Source organism: Thermobia domestica, chromosome 11 (genome assembly GCF_964235325.1).
Source record: "Thermobia domestica chromosome 11, izTheDome1.hap1.1, whole genome shotgun sequence".
Classification (NCBI taxonomy): Eukaryota; Metazoa; Arthropoda; class Insecta; order Zygentoma; family Lepismatidae; genus Thermobia; species Thermobia domestica.
In genome coordinates this window covers 142,573,035-142,591,249 of record NC_137464.1, presented here as the reverse complement: position 1 = coordinate 142,591,249, position 18,215 = coordinate 142,573,035, and the positions used below count along the sequence as shown (strand labels likewise).

At 35.4% G+C, this 18,215-nt stretch overlaps 1 protein-coding gene across 1 annotated transcript in view; it reads left to right on the top strand.

Moving 5' to 3' along the window:
• The window catches only part of LOC145664465 (uncharacterized), a 630,204-nt gene extending 616,022 nt beyond the window's left edge, over positions 1 to 14,182 (top strand). Inside the window, exon 6 of the mRNA XM_081731165.1 lies at positions 13,719 to 14,182. Within this exon, the coding sequence (XP_081587291.1) occupies positions 13,719 to 13,867 (149 nt within the window). The 3' untranslated portion in view covers positions 13,868 to 14,182. The remainder of the gene's footprint in view (positions 1 to 13,718) is intronic.
• Positions 14,183 to 18,215: the final 4,033 nt, after the last annotated feature.

Here is an 18,215-nt window from a genome sequence, read left to right as displayed (position 1 = left end):
AGAAGATTTAACACTGCATCTGTCTTGCTAATTTAACTGTGTCTGTGATGTGCTTGCACTTCATCTCATACCTCATCATCATTGCTCTAAGTTCTATTACATTTGTGATACATCTTGTTTTTCTATCATATTGATACTTTAGCACCTCGTATATATATATTTGCACATATGTGTTCTACTTTTGATTTATTATTATTTATCAGTAACACCTAGTATGCTCACTTTTTTCATTATGTTTATCAAACTGCACTTTGACCATCTCACAGTGTTCAATAATCAATGTAAATCTAAATGCATCTATGCCAAAGAGAGGGCGTAACCCTCTAATGGCTGGGAGTAGGAGTATCACCTTGCCCAAATCAGTTAATAATTGATGAATAAAGATTATCCAGTTCACTTATAACCCTATTCCCTTACCCTAAAAAAAAAAAATTCGATCAGGCAACTAAACTTCGTCTTAGTATTAATTATAAAGATATTTAGGGAACTGTATTTGTGGAATTTCGACATTTTCATTGTAAGCATTATTGGGATCAGGTACGGTTAATGAAACGGGATCAAACTATCTTAAAGTCAAACTTACGTAGCTTATAATAAAACAAAAGTGCTTCAACATCTTCAGAAGGGCTAATTCACAAATTTCCAAAGCTTTTCTTCTCACTAGCTCTCTTCCCAGCTATAATCAAAAAGTTTTTGTTACAAGAGAATTGCAAAACACAAGGCTGTCTACAAATTTACATTTAAATTGCAATCGATCGATCACCCATTTTATTGTACAAAGCGGTATCTTTTAATACTATTCCCAATAAAAAATTCTCAAGAACTGCATTTGGGGAATTTCAATAGTTTTCTTGTAACAATTATTGGAAACAGGTACAGTACATTGTTCCGAAATGTGATCCAACAAACTTGTAGTCAGACTTCGCTTATAATAAGAGAAAAAGTTTCCAACATTTTCGGAATCACTACTGCACGAGTTCCAAAAGCCTTTCTTCTCATTAAATACTCTTCCAAACTATTATCGAAAAGCCAATGTTGCGAAAGAATTGCAAAACTAAGCTACAAATTTATAATTTAAACGGTATTCGCATTCTCGCTTATTTTATCGTACAAGGCAGTATTTTTTCATATTACTATTACCAGTAAAGTTATCTGGAGAACTGTATTTGTGAATTGCGATATTTTCTTTGTAACCATTTTTGGAAGCAGATATATTATTGCGATATGGGATCTAAAGACCTCGAAATCAGATTTAGTTTTTGTAGATAATGTAAGAAAAATTCAGAAAGTGTGTCTACACTATTACTAAAGACTTGTCCAAAAGCATTAACACACTTTTCCTCCAAGTACCACTTTTATTCTATACCATTTGTAGGTATACACTTTTCTTATGGACTATCCGAAGTAATCGTTACCGAATATGTAATCACACTGCCTATAACTAATAGATATTCGATAATCTTCAACCCTACACATATTAATTACCTCAACATAATCTAGATTCTCATTCAATCTAAACAATACACATACTATTTCCTTAACAACCTCAACCTAAAGTATATGTACAATTTCACGCACTTTCTGCCTATATTACATCACAACACTCTCCCCTCAACATTAAAGGACAAGTTACCATTTCAAACAACATCATATAAAAAAAATATTATTGTTTTCTCATTGCAACAATTACTCATGAATGTGTCGGACGTTCGCAAACGATTTATTAAGACCCTGCTATGGAGCGTGACGCTTTACGGATCAGAGACGTGGACATTGAGAAAAGCTGAAATGTCCAAGCGGGAAACATTTGAAATGTGGTGTTGGCGCAGAATGTTGCGCATATCATGGACCGAAAGGAAAAGGAATGAAGACGTACCAAAGAAAGCTAATGAAGAACGACAGATCATGAAGATAATAGGAAAAAGATGAAACAGCAATCTTGGCCATCTTATTCGGCACTGCGATTGGATCACCGTGCTGATAGTGGGAAAGGCAGACGGAAAACCAGGAAGACAAAGGATAGAATAAGTTACGAAGAAGAGGCCATGTCAAAGTATAAAACAGCTCTTCCAAGGGAGAGAAAAGTTTAAAAATTTCCATGTTGCCCACCAAACTATGGTTGAGATGAACAAGAAGAAGACAATCTTAACTGTCAATCCAGCTTACAGATGTTGAACTATGAGATGATGATACCGTGTCTTTATTTGGGCAAAATCTTGCAGACTGAATTGCGTTTACTTTCTGATGACTTATACAGCCGAAGTTGTTGTTCAGTACTTTCCATAGCTAATGCAATCTCAGTTACTTTGTTGAAACTAAGGTTTCTTGTATTTAGTAACTTTCTGCGAATTGATTCATCCGTAATGCTCAAGATAAGCTAGTCTCTCAAATTTTCATCCATCATTAACAAGATTTTCACAAACACATGAAATATTTTCATTATTTACATTCAGATGATTTTGAGACAATATTTTTATGGGTTTCACAAGTTTTATATCACACTCATCGGACTCATCTTGAACATTTTATTGAAAGCCTTATCAGTATCATTCTTAAAACTTACTATATTGTTATAAAAATCAACAGTAGCATGGGATTGTAATTAGAAATTTCTGCCCAGGAGACATTGTAGAATATGTTCAGAAACGACCAGCATCTTAACTTCAAAATCTAAAAACTGAATTTCTATATATATAATGATTTCACTTCGTACCTAATTCTTCCGCTAGCCGGAAAAATCTACCAACATAATATGTAGGGCAAGTTTAAATTATCGGTAAGATATCAAAGAATTTAATATTATGTGCTACCTCAACTTGAATAGTATTAATAACATCATCAACTTCTACGGCAAGACATTAGACTTAGTGCTTACCAATATCTCTAATGCCACTGTTTCTCGCGAACAATCCCCCTTAGTTCCAGAAGACCCTCACCATCCTTCCCTCTTAATAGAATTTAGACAGGCAAAACAGCCCAAATCTTCAATTTCTGAAATAAAACCGCGTTATAATTTTTCCAAAGCATTTTTTTGACTTGTATAATGAACTTTCGCGTGCTGACTGGATACGGGTAAATGATTGCGCTAATGTTGACCTAGTGGTAGAAGAGTTCTATAACATATGGTTCACTAGAAATATAATTAAACTTGTAAAAAGTAAGAAATACCACCATAAAAAATGGAAACGTGGAGGAGCTTTTTCAGAATATCATCACGAAAAATTTTGTAGTATTAGAGCTTGCCTTAATAGAGAAATCAACGAAGCTTATAAAAACTATGTACACGACTGCGAACAAAATATACTAGAAAATCCAAAAGCTTTCTGGTCGTATGTAAAAAACAAAACTAGAAAATCAGATCATAACACTCTTCGATTTGAAAACAATATTTCAAAAGATAACCTAAAAATTGCAAATGCTTTCAAACAGCACTTTCAAAAAATCGTCAGCAAATCATCACTTACCTATGGCATCCAAAATACTTCAAATCCTGAAACTTCTGAAATAATCGACAACCTAAATTTTCACCCCATACAACTGACCGAAGTAGAAAATGCAATTAAAAATCTCAAGCCTAGAAGCTCTCCTGGCCCGGACGATGTACCTCCATATGTAATAAAAGGATGCGCTGAAATCCTAAAATATCCACTACTAGCTATATTTAATAACTCGCTATTGTCATCGCTGTTCCCATCTAAGTGGAAAATTTCGAATATTTTACCAATACCAAAAAGCAACTGCGACAACCATGAGGTTCAAAATTATCGCCTCATTGCCTTAATATCTGCCCCAGCTAAGATATTTGAATCTATCGTTTATCAAAGAATTTTTAACCATATTCATCATTAACCATATTAAACATCCACATATCAGCATGCTTTTCTGGCGAAGAGATCTACAACAACTAATCTCGTTGAATTCATACACTTCATTGCGGAGCAAATTGACAGTAGAAATCAAGTTGATGCAATATATACGTATTTCAGTAAAGCTTTTGATACACTGGATCATATTTTTTTGAACAAGCTTATTTCATTAAACTTCACTCTCAAAGCTAGACAATTCCTAATGTCATACCTCTTTCATCGCAGACAACATATAATTTATAAAAATATAACAACTGCAAGTTTCATTGTAACGTCAGGGGTCCCTCAGGGCTCAAACCTTGGTCCATTATTATTCTTAATTTTTATAAATGATCTCCCAAATGTGCTACCAAATTGTAGTAAATTATTATTTGCTGATGATGTAAAACTCTATCGAAGAATTTCCCAGCCCTCCGATGCTCTCGCACTACAAGAAGATCTAAGCGCACTACATACTTGGTGTATATCGAACAAACTTAATCTTAACATTAAAAAAATGTAATGTTATTACATTCACTAAGAAAACTAATAATCTAAAATTTAATTACGGTATAAACAACACTCCTGTACAAAGAGTGGACACTGTAACTGATTTAGGGGTCACTATTAGCTCCAACTTTTCCTTCAACAAGCATATCAATCGCATTGTTAGTGAAGCCTACAGAAACCTCGGCTTCGTAATCGGACTTGGCTTTGACTTTTCAAATATTAATGTTCTTAAAACCCTGTTCAATAGTTACGTTAGATCCAAACTTGAGTACTCTTCAATCATATGGCAGTCAGAAAAACAGGCTATTACTCAGAAAAACAAAGCACAGTCAGTCAGAAAAGCAAAGCACGTTTTGAAGCGATTCAATCTCGTTTTGTGAGGTGTTTAACTTATAAGGAAACACGACTATATCCAAAATTCGAAAAATATACCGACCTCCTTCCTAAGCACAATATCTCATCTCTCGAAGATAGACCTACCACCCAACTTTTGATTTTCTTAATGAAATTATTTGCAAAATAATATAGACTCTGAGTATTTACTATCCCAGTTAGAATTACATGTTCCAGGTAAACGCACGGGCCCTAGAAATGTTACTTTTCATTTACCTACAGCTAGAACAAAATACGCGATACATGTCACCTATTAAAAGAATGTGTTATATTTTTAACTCCTATGCTGAAAGTAATCCAGAACTTGACATATTTACTGTAAATGACCGTTCTCTAAGAACTATTGTGCAATCTTATTGAAGACTCATTAATTAAAATGGTCATATCTATAAATGTGTATTTGTAAATATGTAAGTGAATTCATGCATGCTCCAACTATATACAAACTGACTAGGTCACTATCATTAGGTAATATACCTGTTGTGGTCTATATGTAACCACAAATAAATAAATAAATAAATCATACAAGAAACTAAAAAAAGAAAAAGAAATTCGTTTCACAGCTCAAGCCTATTAAGTTCATGGAAGCTCCACTATCCCAGGAGTAATAGCCTCTTCATTTACAATTGAAGAGTTGGATACAAGAACCACGTATGTCTATTTCTAGAAATTTTTCAGGAGCTACGAAAAATTGTTTAAAACATTTAAGAATTATTCAGTGAAAAATATGATTAGTATAATGTATGAATGGTGGCAATTTCTATTAGTTGAAATTATTTGTGCAGAAAAATTGCACTTTTATTGCGTAGAAAGCAAAAACAACTGTTTTGGATCCACTTGGTCTTTGCAACAAAATGGCAAAATATATGATATTGACAGTAAGACTATTCATGGCTTTGGATTAATTGTTTTAACAAAAGAGACACTGACCAAAGCTTAAAACTTTACTTTATTTTAAATTATAATTTGTAACTGTTTCGGATTTTCATTAATTTCGATCGTGTCTGAAGAAGGATATGCTAGATATCCGAAACAGTTACAAATTATAATTTAAAATAAAGTTTTAAGCTTTGGTCAGTGTCTCTTTTGTTAAAATGATATTGATCTAATGCTTATTTTGGTTTAAATATATATATATACTCCAATTAATATACTATATTATATCTAATATATCTAATATTTGTGTCATATATATTTTTAAAAACGGAGGAACTGGTTCGAATCTGGCACCTCGAACTGGATATTATCTTAAGTAAAACACTTATGAACATCATATCCCGTTGGTTTGCAGCATTGAGAGCTGCCAATGGGAAAAATAAAAATTGCTAGCTTTTGAAAAATATTTAGTAGTCTTACCCTTAAGGTTCCTCAATGTATAAAACTCAGTGTTTTCATCTAACGTTCATATACAGAAGCACAACCTAATCATTAGAGAACTATTAAAAGAGCAGTTGAACAGTGTGTGACGAATGAGGTGTATAAAATAGGGCTGGAATTAACAATATAACAGTTTTTTCGAAGTGGAGCTATTTTTTGTGACATACTGTATATATATATCATCAATTAATATATACAAATCTAATATATCTAATATTGGTGCAACATAATTTTTAAAAATGAAAATAGAAAGTATCTAAAGAAAGTAGGGTAGAGTTGCATAAAACGAAAGTTACACAAATATACCATTCTTGTTTTTATTTTACTACGGAAAATGTGTTGAAGAAAACCACACATTAATTGTTTTTTTAACTACAACATTTTTTGAAGCACACAAGAAACATATGGTTAACTAATTGTAATGACTGTGAAATAGTAAGAAAAGGTAGTTCCCAAACTATTACATATAGCGTTTTATCATACCTGGGTTGGACAAAACGGAATAGGGATTACAATGTGCATTTTTTTTTTGTGTGTGTGTGAAACTAACTGAAAAGCATAATTGACTGACAGGAAACTACTGTGAAGCAAAATTTCCGCTTGAAAGAACAATGTCTTCAGTAATCAGAGACGTAAAATAAGTTTTTTCATGTTATTATTTTAAAAAAATGGAAAAGAAGATCTTTTATTTAGGCCTATAGCAAAACAAAAGTCGCGTACAAAGCTGTCGTCATCTTCTTCAGCATTAGAACACGCATCGTGAGCCCATTCTTGGCATCCATAACATTGGATCCAACCTTCACCAGCTTTAGAGTCGACATGCAGCGGATTAAAAAACATGCAGGTTACTTTCCCCTCTGTTTCATCTTCAGACGATGACGACATGCATTCTTGGCTGCTTGCTAAAGGTTTATTGAACGTTTCTATGTGTTGACTTTTAACATCAGGATTAGCCGTTCCTTTGGATTTTTTTGTAGGCCTACGTTCAGGTTTGGCTGGACCTGGTAGTTCTGTTTCTTCCTCTTGTCAATTTCCTTTTCTTACAAACTTCTTTTTGAAACGTTTTAAGAGGGGTTTTCGTAGCAGATTTTTCTTCAGTTTTCTTGGTTATTTTTTGTAGTTTAATCATCATTTCTTTTCCTTCCATTTCTAACACACTCTTATATGGAGATGATGTTATTACGACAGTTTTCTTCTTTCTCTTATCAGTCATTTTTTCTGGGCTAGGTCCTTTTACTTCAGGTATAGGTAGAACAATCTTTCGAGAGATGGAAAAGGGTAGCTTTTGTCCATAACAAGAGAGTTCTAATCCTTTCTCCCCTAAGGATGTTGCAGGTTGGGCTGGCCATAGGCTATCTCCTGACAGGTATCTCCTGACAGGTTTGATCTACTCCTACGATGTCCCTTGAAGAAGTTGAGGGTTGCTCTTGGTCTTTGCTCACAGCAGACCCCCAACGCCTGGATGTTTTTGCTGCAAGTCTGGCGTAAGGTGGTCTGTGGTGACAGATGTTGCAAACAAGTGATCTGGAAAACGTCAGGGTTGTAAGGACTTACGTCGGTTTTTCGAAACCCTTTAACGGCAGTTTCTGCAAGAGCTGCCCGTCAATATGCTGCTCTGAACAGTTTTCCAACTTTGTAAATTGTAACGAACCTACCTGGATGGTTGAACTGCCACTTTCGAACTTCTTGTTCATAATACGTGCTCAGTGGAGCCATGAAACTGACATCCAGGGATTGAAGGCGATGAGTCAAGCTGTTCAAAAGGGCTGTTCCCTACATTAATATATAACTATTTAAAAAAGAAATACGCTATTTAAAAAGTAAAAGTAATAGTATAAAAATAAATAGATTGATCAAACGGGACACAAAACAACTGTATCCCGTTTTATCCAACTCATAAGTGTCCCATTTTGTCAAACTCCACCACTTTTCAAAACAAACATGACTGCTGCCTAAACGTGAAGGGAAAATTAGATTTACTACACATGAGAATATTCGTTAATAAATGCTTATTCAAATGTAATACTCACCGGAATTGTATTCCCCTATACGTAGGCAATATAAGCAGAAAACAACGCACGTAAATAGAGAAAGTGGCAAGAAAATAGAGAAAAAAGTTCTAAGAGCTACAACTTTTCATCAGCTGGTGCTCTGGAGGAGGGACGAACTGAGAATGATGTAATGACGGCAGAGAAGAAGTTTTTGTCGTCGTCCGCTAGATAGCAGCACTAGTCTGGTCCCTAGGCGACGTATCACGCTTTGCCAGACTATTCCGTTTTATCCAACTCTCCCCTATGTGACCTCTTGAATCTGAATTGTTGTGGTAACTCACAGGGGCGTCATTTCAGACTTCGCTTGAGGGAGGAAAGAGCACCACAGGCATAAGACTTTCACATTTTGTACTAGTATAATACTAGACAATCGATTAAAGTATATGTATTCCACAAACTCTTGGGTGGCAATTGGCCCCCTAAATGACGCCCCTGGTAACAGTAGTAGGGACCCCGTTATATGCAACTGAGTCAGCAACATTTTAGTGACGTCATAGGTTAAAGGTCAATGACCTTGGTCCGGGGTCAATGATCTAGGGGCACATAGGACCACCCCCTCTAAATTTTGGCAGGGGTACCTTGGCCCACCCCGTAAATTTTGGCACGGGTACCTTGGCCCACCCCCTAAATTTTGGCATGGGTACATAGGACGACTACCCTTAAATTATGGAAATTGCCAAATCTAAAATTGGTTATGGTAGCCTAGGACCATGGTATGTACTTCTATCAGTATTGGGGGTCTATCTCGTTCCCTTTCATGGGTAAAAAATTGCCAAAAGTCTAATTTTTTGACCTAATTTATCCCCTTTGATGAGGTGTTATTACCTTATATAGTTATATGGGCGTTTACAGGGGTCCATTTCCTTACATAAGACATGGGTATATTGATGCACCCCTTTAAATTTTTGGGAGGGGTACCTTGGCCCACCCCTTCAATTTTGGAACTTATCAAAATTAAACATTTGGTATCATAGTACTGGACCCTAATATGTATCATGAGAAATTTGGGTGGTCCACCTCGTTCCCTTTTAGGGGTACAAAGTTGTCAAATTATAAACGTAAGCAATACGTTGTACCACGTGTTTGGTTTCGACCTAATTTATCCCCTTTGATGAGGTCCTATTACCTTATATGGTTATATAATCATGTATAGGAGTCCATTCCCTATCATACGACATGGTTACATTGATGCACTCCTTTAAATTTTTGGGAGGGGTACCCCTTCAATTTTGGAAATTGCTCAATTGAAACATTTGGTATCATAGTATAGGACCCTGTATGTATCATGATAAATTTAGGTGGTTCACCTCGTTCCCTTTAAGGGGTACAAAATTGCCAAATTTGAGTATAACCACGTGTTTGGTTTTTGGTCCAATTTACCCCCTTTGATGAGGTCTTATTACCTTATATGGTTATATGGTCATGTATATTGGTTCATTTCCTATCATAAGACATGGGTATATTGATGCATCCCTTTAATTTTTTGGGAGGGGTACCGTGGCCCACCCCTTTAATTTTGGAGATTGCCCAATTTAAATATTTGGTATTATAGTACTGGACCCTAATATAGATCACTATAAATTTGATTGCTGCACCTCGTTCCCTTTAGGGATACAAAATTGCCAAATTTTAGTACAACAACGTGTTTGGTTTTTGGCCCAATTTATCCCCTTTAATGAGGTCCTATTACCTTATATGGTTATATGGTCATGTATAGGTTTCCATTCCCTATCATAAAACAGGTACATTGATGCACCCTTTAATTTTTTTTGGGAGGGGTACATTGGCCCACTCCTTAAATTTTGGAAACTTTCCAATTTAACATTCGGTATCATAATACAGGACCTCAACATGTATTAGGATAAATTTGGGTGGTCCACCTAGTTCCCTTTCATGGGTAAAAAATTGCCAAATTTTAGTACAACCACTTGTTTGGATTTTGATCCAATTTATCACCTTTGATGAGGTCTTATTACCTTATATGGTTATATTGTCATGTATAGGGGTATATTTCCTATCATAAGACAAGAGTACATTGATGAACCCTTTAAAATTTGGGAGGGGTACCTTGGCTTATCTACTCAATTTTAGAAATTGTTCAATACAAGCATTTGGTATCATAGTACAGAACTTCAACATGTATCAGGATAAATTTGGGTGGTCCACCTAGTTCCCTTTCATGGTTAAAAACTGCCAAAATATAAACATAAGCAATATGCTGTACCATGTGTTTGGTTTTTGACCTCATTTATCCCCGTTGATGAGGTCTTATTACCTTATATGGTTATATGGTCATGTATATGGGTTCATTTCCTATCATAAGACATGGGTACATTGATGCACCCTTTAAAAATTTGGGAGGGTTATCTTGGCCCATCCACTCGGTTTTAGAAATTGTTTAATATAAGCATTTGGTGTCATAGTACAGGACTTCAATATGTACCACTATAAATTTGGATGGTCCACCTCGTTCGCTTTCATGGGTAAAGAACTACCAAAAATCCAATTTCGGAGGTTATTGACCCCTTTGATAAGGATTTAGCACGTTATACGTGTATGGGTATGTACAGAGGTTTATTACCTTTATATGTTTATATTCCTTTTAAATTTGCTAATTATCAAATAACAAGTTGGTGTCCCTCTTATGGACAAATATTCAAATTTTAAACGTTATTGACCTATTTTATCTTTCTTGATACGGCTTTATTATTGAATGAGTACAGGATTTATTACTTATTTCATAAGACACAGGTGTATTTGTGTACCAATCTTAATTTTGGGAGGGGTACATCTGTTATTGTCATATCAATAATTGGTAATTGTTCTTAAAATTGGATGGTATCTCTTTCTTTGGGTAAATCATTGTCAAATATGAGTATGATCACGTGATCAGTTATTGACCTATGATGGGATTAGGAGTCCAGGGCTTTGGTACATTGAAACTTTGTAGGATAATTTGAGAATTGTCAAAATGAAATTACGTCATTGGTTTTCATTATTCCCGCCAAATATAAACTAAGCAATACGATGTACCACGTGATTGACCTTGATGAGCTAGTGTACAGGGATTCATTTCGTTTTCAAAATTCGTGGCACTTATCAAAAAACACATTTCTAGACAACAGTTGGTTCTGCTAAGGTAAACAATTGACGGACATTATTGACCTTATTAAACATATAATGATATGGTTAATTTTAAGACAGGTTATTTCGAGAGAGGCACGTAGCACCATTCTTTAAATTTGGGAATTGTGATAAACAGAATTTTAGCATGAGGCTCGAAATTTGAAACAATACTTTGAACTTTAATCACAGCTCATAGTCTAAGATCATTCGTGTTGGTTGATTTGACCTTGAGCTTTAGAAATCTGATGGCTAGTACTATGACACCAAATGTTTAATTTTGACAAGTTCCAAAATTGAAGGGGTGGCCAAGATACCCCTCCCAAAAATTTAAAGGGGTGCATCAATATACCCATGTTTTATGGAAGGAAATGGACCCCTGTAAACGCCCATACAACTATATAAGGTAATAACACCTCATCAAAGGGGATAAATTAGGTCAAACAACCCCAAAATTTGACTTTTTGGCATTTTTTTACCCATGAAAGGGAACGAGATAGACCCCCAATACTGATAGAAGTACATACCATGGTCCTAGGCTACCATACCCAACTTTTAGATTTGGTAATTATTAAAATTTAAGGAATGTGGTCCTATGTACCCCTGCCAAAATTTAGGGGGTGGGTCAAGGTACCCCTGCCAAAATTTAGAGAGGGTGGTCCTATGTACCCCTAGGTCATTGGCCCCGGGCCAAGGTAATTGACCTTTAACCTATGACGTCACTAAAATGTTTGCTGACTCAGTTGCATATAACGGGGTCCCTACTACTACTGTAATCACTAGATGGTTACAAAATCATGAGTACAAGAAAATCAATTATAACGAATGTTCAGTCATTCACAGATTTAGATCTTACAAGAGCTATTCCAGGATTTAGTAAGTTAAAACTTGTAGAGCAGAGATAATGAGTTCATGACCTGAATTGCTATACAAATGAAATTGAATCCCTTGGAACATATTATGATGTGAGAGGGAGAAAAAGGGTTGAAAAGCAAGGGATAAACCTAGGTAAAAGTCTTCAGAGCATGGTACTTTCGGCGATTCTCCAGCGATGATTCCTTCAACGTTGTTTCTCATCGGGTACATCATTTCCCGATGATGGGCGGTCAGACAGTTTGAATTGAAACTCGGTGCAGATGCAATGAAAATGGAATCAATTAGTGGCGTTGAATAATTCAGAATACGGACGTTCTTTTGCCAATATCATTGTTATCGTTAATAGAAGAAGGCGCAAATGCGTATTTTACATTTAACAAACTTGAGTAATATTTCGATTTTAAAAACCAAGAATCACTGATCGTTCTCTTACATCATTGTGATAGGTTTACTTCGTCTACTACTTCCCCATGTGTCCTCTTCTCCACGAGCGTCTCTGGCGGGGGGCAGAGATGGACACTTCCCCCCAATATTTTGAATTACAAAATATTCAATATTTTATTATAATTTAATTATTTACTAACGATAGAATATCATATAAATAATAATATTTTTATTTGGAATATAATATTCAGGCTGTGAAACGATTATAACAGAGTTCTTGATATACTTCAAGGGATCCGTGAAGGTAAGCAGAAGGGTAAAATTGGAATCGAAGATAATAAACAGGTTGGAATAGGAAGTAGCATTTAAATCAACTTCTTTGATGCCTCCCCCGAAATTTTACATGTCAGAAATTCCAGTGCTCTCCTCCGTGGTTTTGTTACTTCTCGGCCATTGAATTCCCCGTTCAATGAGTCGACCAGAATTTAATGAAATGGAAAGAGTGTAGATTGATGTCAAATGAGATGATTATTGGAATGTGAGCAAAGGAGCAATCTATATATTTATTATTTATTGATTAAGAAACGCATGAATCAACATAAAATAGAAATTTTTTATGCCTGAGCATGTAAATGAACTGTAAGTAGCGCTGAAAGAAAATAGAAAATATAACATAGTTTTAACATTTATCTGATAATGAGAATCCACTCTCCGAAATTTCAAATAAATAATGTTTGCCTTTATCACACAATTTTAGTTGAACATGTTATGTCCAAAATTTCTCCTCCTCCTCCTCCTCCTCTCCTCCTCCTCCTTCTTCTTCTTTTTCTTCTTCTTCTTCTTCTTATTATTATTATTTTTGCTATTATTATTATTATTTCACATAACTTATCGTATTAGATACAATACCTCATTACTGGAACGATCTAAAAAGTACAATGAGATCTGTAAAAATTATGTTATGAAATAAGAAAAGGTTTTTCTGTACATTTTTATAGCTAAGAACTTCTTAACCACTTCTTGTATCATTAGATTTTAGAGAAATTTATTCTACAAAATATATTATTAAATATTCTACAAAATATACTATTAATATATTTATTATTGTTTAAACATTCTGTGTATGAAATTTTCTTTAACATTTTTTTTTATTTTCCAGCATTTTCTACATACATGTGGATAATAGTATTCAGCTACTATCAAAAACTTTACGAGCTTGAAATGACCGCAGGCACTATCATACGACCAGACGTCACAGCGGTAAAGAGTGGATATATGCACTTTGGAAGTAAACCATACAATGTTTAGTAACTGAAAACAATACTTCTAGAAGTATTAGCTTAAATACTTACTATATTGTCGCTTAAAACATAAAATCTATCAGCGACAATTTATTTTGATCAGTTGAGCTGCTTTAATTCCTTCCATAACAGCACAAATATATGACAGTACTAGGAAACAGAATTAACTAATGCCTATAATGGAAATGTATTTTGGTGCGACACAAATTAAACTTACTATATTGTTAATTTAAAAAAAAAATGTGTTATATGATCATATGTATCTTCAATAAATATCATTTTTTAAAGTTTTGCTAAAGACAAATAAACTTTGTGAACTATGCACTTTACTTAATTGTTGTGAAATATTAATTGAAAGTTTGAAGAAAATGCTGAATTTATCTTGATTATTGTGTGTCACTCCTTTATAGGCTACTTTTGTTTGTACATCAATTTGAGCCACATAAAGCGAAATGTCAAGCCCAGATCCATCAGCAATTGCATGGTTTGATGAGCTTTGTGGGAGGGTCCATTGTCCTGCAAAAAGGGAACACCACTGCTCACTTTTCCCCGACGTTTTTTCTTCAGAGCCTTCTTCAGTTCAATCAAATAGTTAGAATAAACCCCAGCATTGATGGTTTCACTCTTTTTAAGATATTTGACTAGGATAACAACGTCCTTATCCCAAAACAGCGATACAAGCACATTTCCAGCTTATCTTTGGCTTCGGAACTTCTTCGGTCGAGGAGATCCACTGTGGTGCCACTCAATGGATTGTTGTTTAGTGCAACCATGTTTCATCTTCTGTTACTAGACTGCGCAAGAACTCGCAAGGGTTTTGAAACTTTTGCAAAATTTCCTGTGACATCTGCACTTGTGTCTTCTTCTGGTCAGCATTCAAACATTTTGGGATCCACTTGGCACTGACCTCCCGCATGTCCAAATATTCTGCCATTATGACATCCACACGCTCACGCGATATCCCCACACACGCAACAATGTTTTTGATCGATATGCGCCTATCCTCCATGATCATGTCATGCACTTTGTCGATGTTTCCCGTGGTCACTGCACTAGAAGGCCTGCCTGAGTGAGGTTCATCTTTAGTCTCACAATGACCAGTCTTAAAACGCCTCACCCACTTCGCTACTGTTGTATATTCAGGAGCGTGTTCCCCCAAAGTACCTGCAAAGTTTTATGATTTTCCATAGAGGATTTTTCTTGCAGCACAAAAAACTTGATGACACTGCGAAGCTCATTCTCCTCGAATTTCCTTAGACCCTCCGCCATATCTTCTTACAGAACCTGTAACAAACGAAATAACAATGATAAAATGATCATATACGGGATGAGAGGTTCACAATATATGACCTTTCAAATGACTACAATGATATGTTTCGATATTTATTTCTTCTTGGTGATTTCATGAATTTTCCAGCCCCCATCGTACTTTGGAAATGAAGGTGATTAAAGGGCAAAATATTAAGGCGGCAGACTACTTAATATTTTTGAAAAACTAATAATTTTTCTTTTGCCCGTTTTTCGTAAGTGGAAAGAGGTAATAAAATGTAACTTACCACAATAATAGATAATGTTATTCTACACCCGAAAATACGAATCGCAAGAATTTTCAATGTTGCCATCCATAGAAATTACAGTGTGACCAGAATTTGAATTACTCAAAAATCTAGGTAAAGCCAGCAACTAGAAAAATGAACTCAACGGTAATTGATGACTTATCATGCTATCTATGTTTCTTGTTTACTACTTTTTAAATAATTTTTCTATTTATTTTGTAATAATTTATTTATTTTGTAATAATTTATGTTTTTTATAAAATAAATAGAAATATTATTTAAAAAGTAGTAAACAAGGAACATAGATAGCATGATAAGTCATCAATTGCCGTTGAGTTCATCTTTCTAGTCGCTGCCTTTACCTAGATTTTTGAGTAATTCAAATTCTGGTCACTCTGTAATTTCTATGGATGCCAACAATGAAAATTCTTCCGATTCATATTTTCGGGTGTAGAATAACATTATCTATTACTGTAATAAGTTACATTTTATTTCCTTTCCACTTACGAAAAACGGGCAAAAGAAAAATTATTAGTTTTTCAAAAATATTTAGTAGTCTGCCCCCTTAAGAACGAAATTTATAATTCTTAGGTATTATTTGTATCAAAGGAAGCAACTAGCTATATTATTGCAGTTGTCATAAAGAACATGTATGTTTCAATTTGTACTAAAGAAGATTGAATTTGTACTTAAGCATTAGGAAAAAGAACGTCCTTGTACTTATCAAAACGAAACTTACTGAATGCATTGAAAAAAGTGTAATTTTTCACTAAAGTGTTTTTCGACACATTATAAAAATGGACCCACATAGCTCTTCCAATCGTACTAAATAATAATATATTTAAAAACCAAACCTTAATGCAAATAGTAGGACAATCATTAGAACAACACTTATTGATCAATTGTTTCAACAGTTGTATACAATTGTTGTGCTATGGTTTCGAGCAGATCTTCAATGATCTTCTACCCACAGGGTTTGTTCCTATTAGTGCTGTCAAAATAGTTTTTTTGAAAAAAAAACGAAAAACGGTTTTTCAAAAAAGTGAAATTTTATAAAACCGAAATGTCGATTTTAAAAACGGAAAACCACTTTTGCCTTTTCGGTTTCGAAAACTGCACTTCCGGTTTCGGTTTTGAAATGCGGTTTGCGGTTCTCAAAAAACTGGTTTCTTCAGAAACCTCAAATGTCAAAAATTCGATAGCTCTACACAGTTGCCTAATGGAGGGAAATTTCTCTCAGGGTAGGGAAAAAATGCTCAAAATTTGCAGAGGGGAAAGAAGGTACTTTTTCTTAAAATGTCTTAAAGTGTAGCGAAATTCTTGTTGAGTATACACGTCCGAGAAGATGCCCTCCTATAGGAGCACTAACGATCTCTTCTAGTGCAATGGTTAGTGCTTCTTACAACACCAACTCCCAACATTAGTGCTTCAATAGTTTGGACGCTGGAAGCAAAAACTTGGGGGGGGGGGACTTCACGTTAGCCCCCAGAAAGCACTAACGATTAAACCTAGTGCAATCGTTAGTGCTTCCAGAAAACACGAATTGTTTCGTTAGTACTTCTCAATTAGTGTGGCTATGGCCAATTACATGTCACAAAACACCCATAAGGAATACATGGGGAATTTTTTATTGGCTCAAATTCCCGCCAAATTCAAAAGCGCTAATGATCTTTTCTAGTGCAATCGTTAGCGCTTCGTTATTGCTTCTTAGAACACTAACTCCCAACATTAGTGCTTCAATAGTTTGGACGATAGAAGCAAAAAAAACTTTGGGGGGCGACTTCACGTTAGCCCCCCCCCAGAAATCACTAACGATTAAAACTAATGAAATCGTTAGTGCATCGTTAGTGCTTCAAGAAAACACTAATAGTTTCCTTAGTGGTTCACTATTAGTGTAGATATGCCCAATTATATGTCACGTAACTCCTATAAGGAATACACGGGGAATTTTTCATTGGGTCAAATGCCGTCAAATTCAAAAGCACTAATGATGTCTTCTACTGCAATCGTTAGTGCTTCATCTGTGCTTCTTACAGCATCATCTCCCAACATTACTGCCTCAATAGTTTGGACGCTATAAGCTATAAACTTTGGGAAGGCTAACGTTAAATTAGCTCCCCGAAAACACTAACAATGAAACCTAGTGCAATCGATAGTATATCACTAGTAACTAACTAACTAACTAACTAACTAACTAACTCTATGGCCTATGGAACCCCGAGGTTCAATGCCGCGTTCACAAAAGCTCTCCACTGACTTCTATCCTTACGAGGAAACGGTCCCAAGAGTAAACAACCGATTTGGCTGGGGTACGGATATGTGTTACGGGAGACCAAAGTAGGAGACACGTATTTTGGCGTTTGGGCCCATACGCAGAAATTTTCGAAATGCAGGGCCCCAAAGTGGCCCTACATGCTATAACCAGGAAGCGAATGACGTTACTTGTACCCAACCGATTTGGCTGGGGTCCGGATATGTATTACGGAAGACCAAAGTATGAGACACCTATTTTGGCGTTTGGGCCCATACGCAGAAATTTTCGAAATGCAGGGCCCCAAAGTGGCCCTACATGCTATAACCAGGAAGGGAATGACGTTACTTGTACACAACCGATTTGGCTGGAGTCCGGATATGTATTACGGAACACCAAAGTATGAGACACGTATTTTGGCGTTTGGGCCCATACGCAGAAATTTCCGAAATGCGGGGCCCCAAAGTGGCCCTAAAGGGTGAATTAATCGGTCCAATCTACATTTGCCTGCAAGAACCAAACGGTAAATTGCCTAACACTGTAAATAT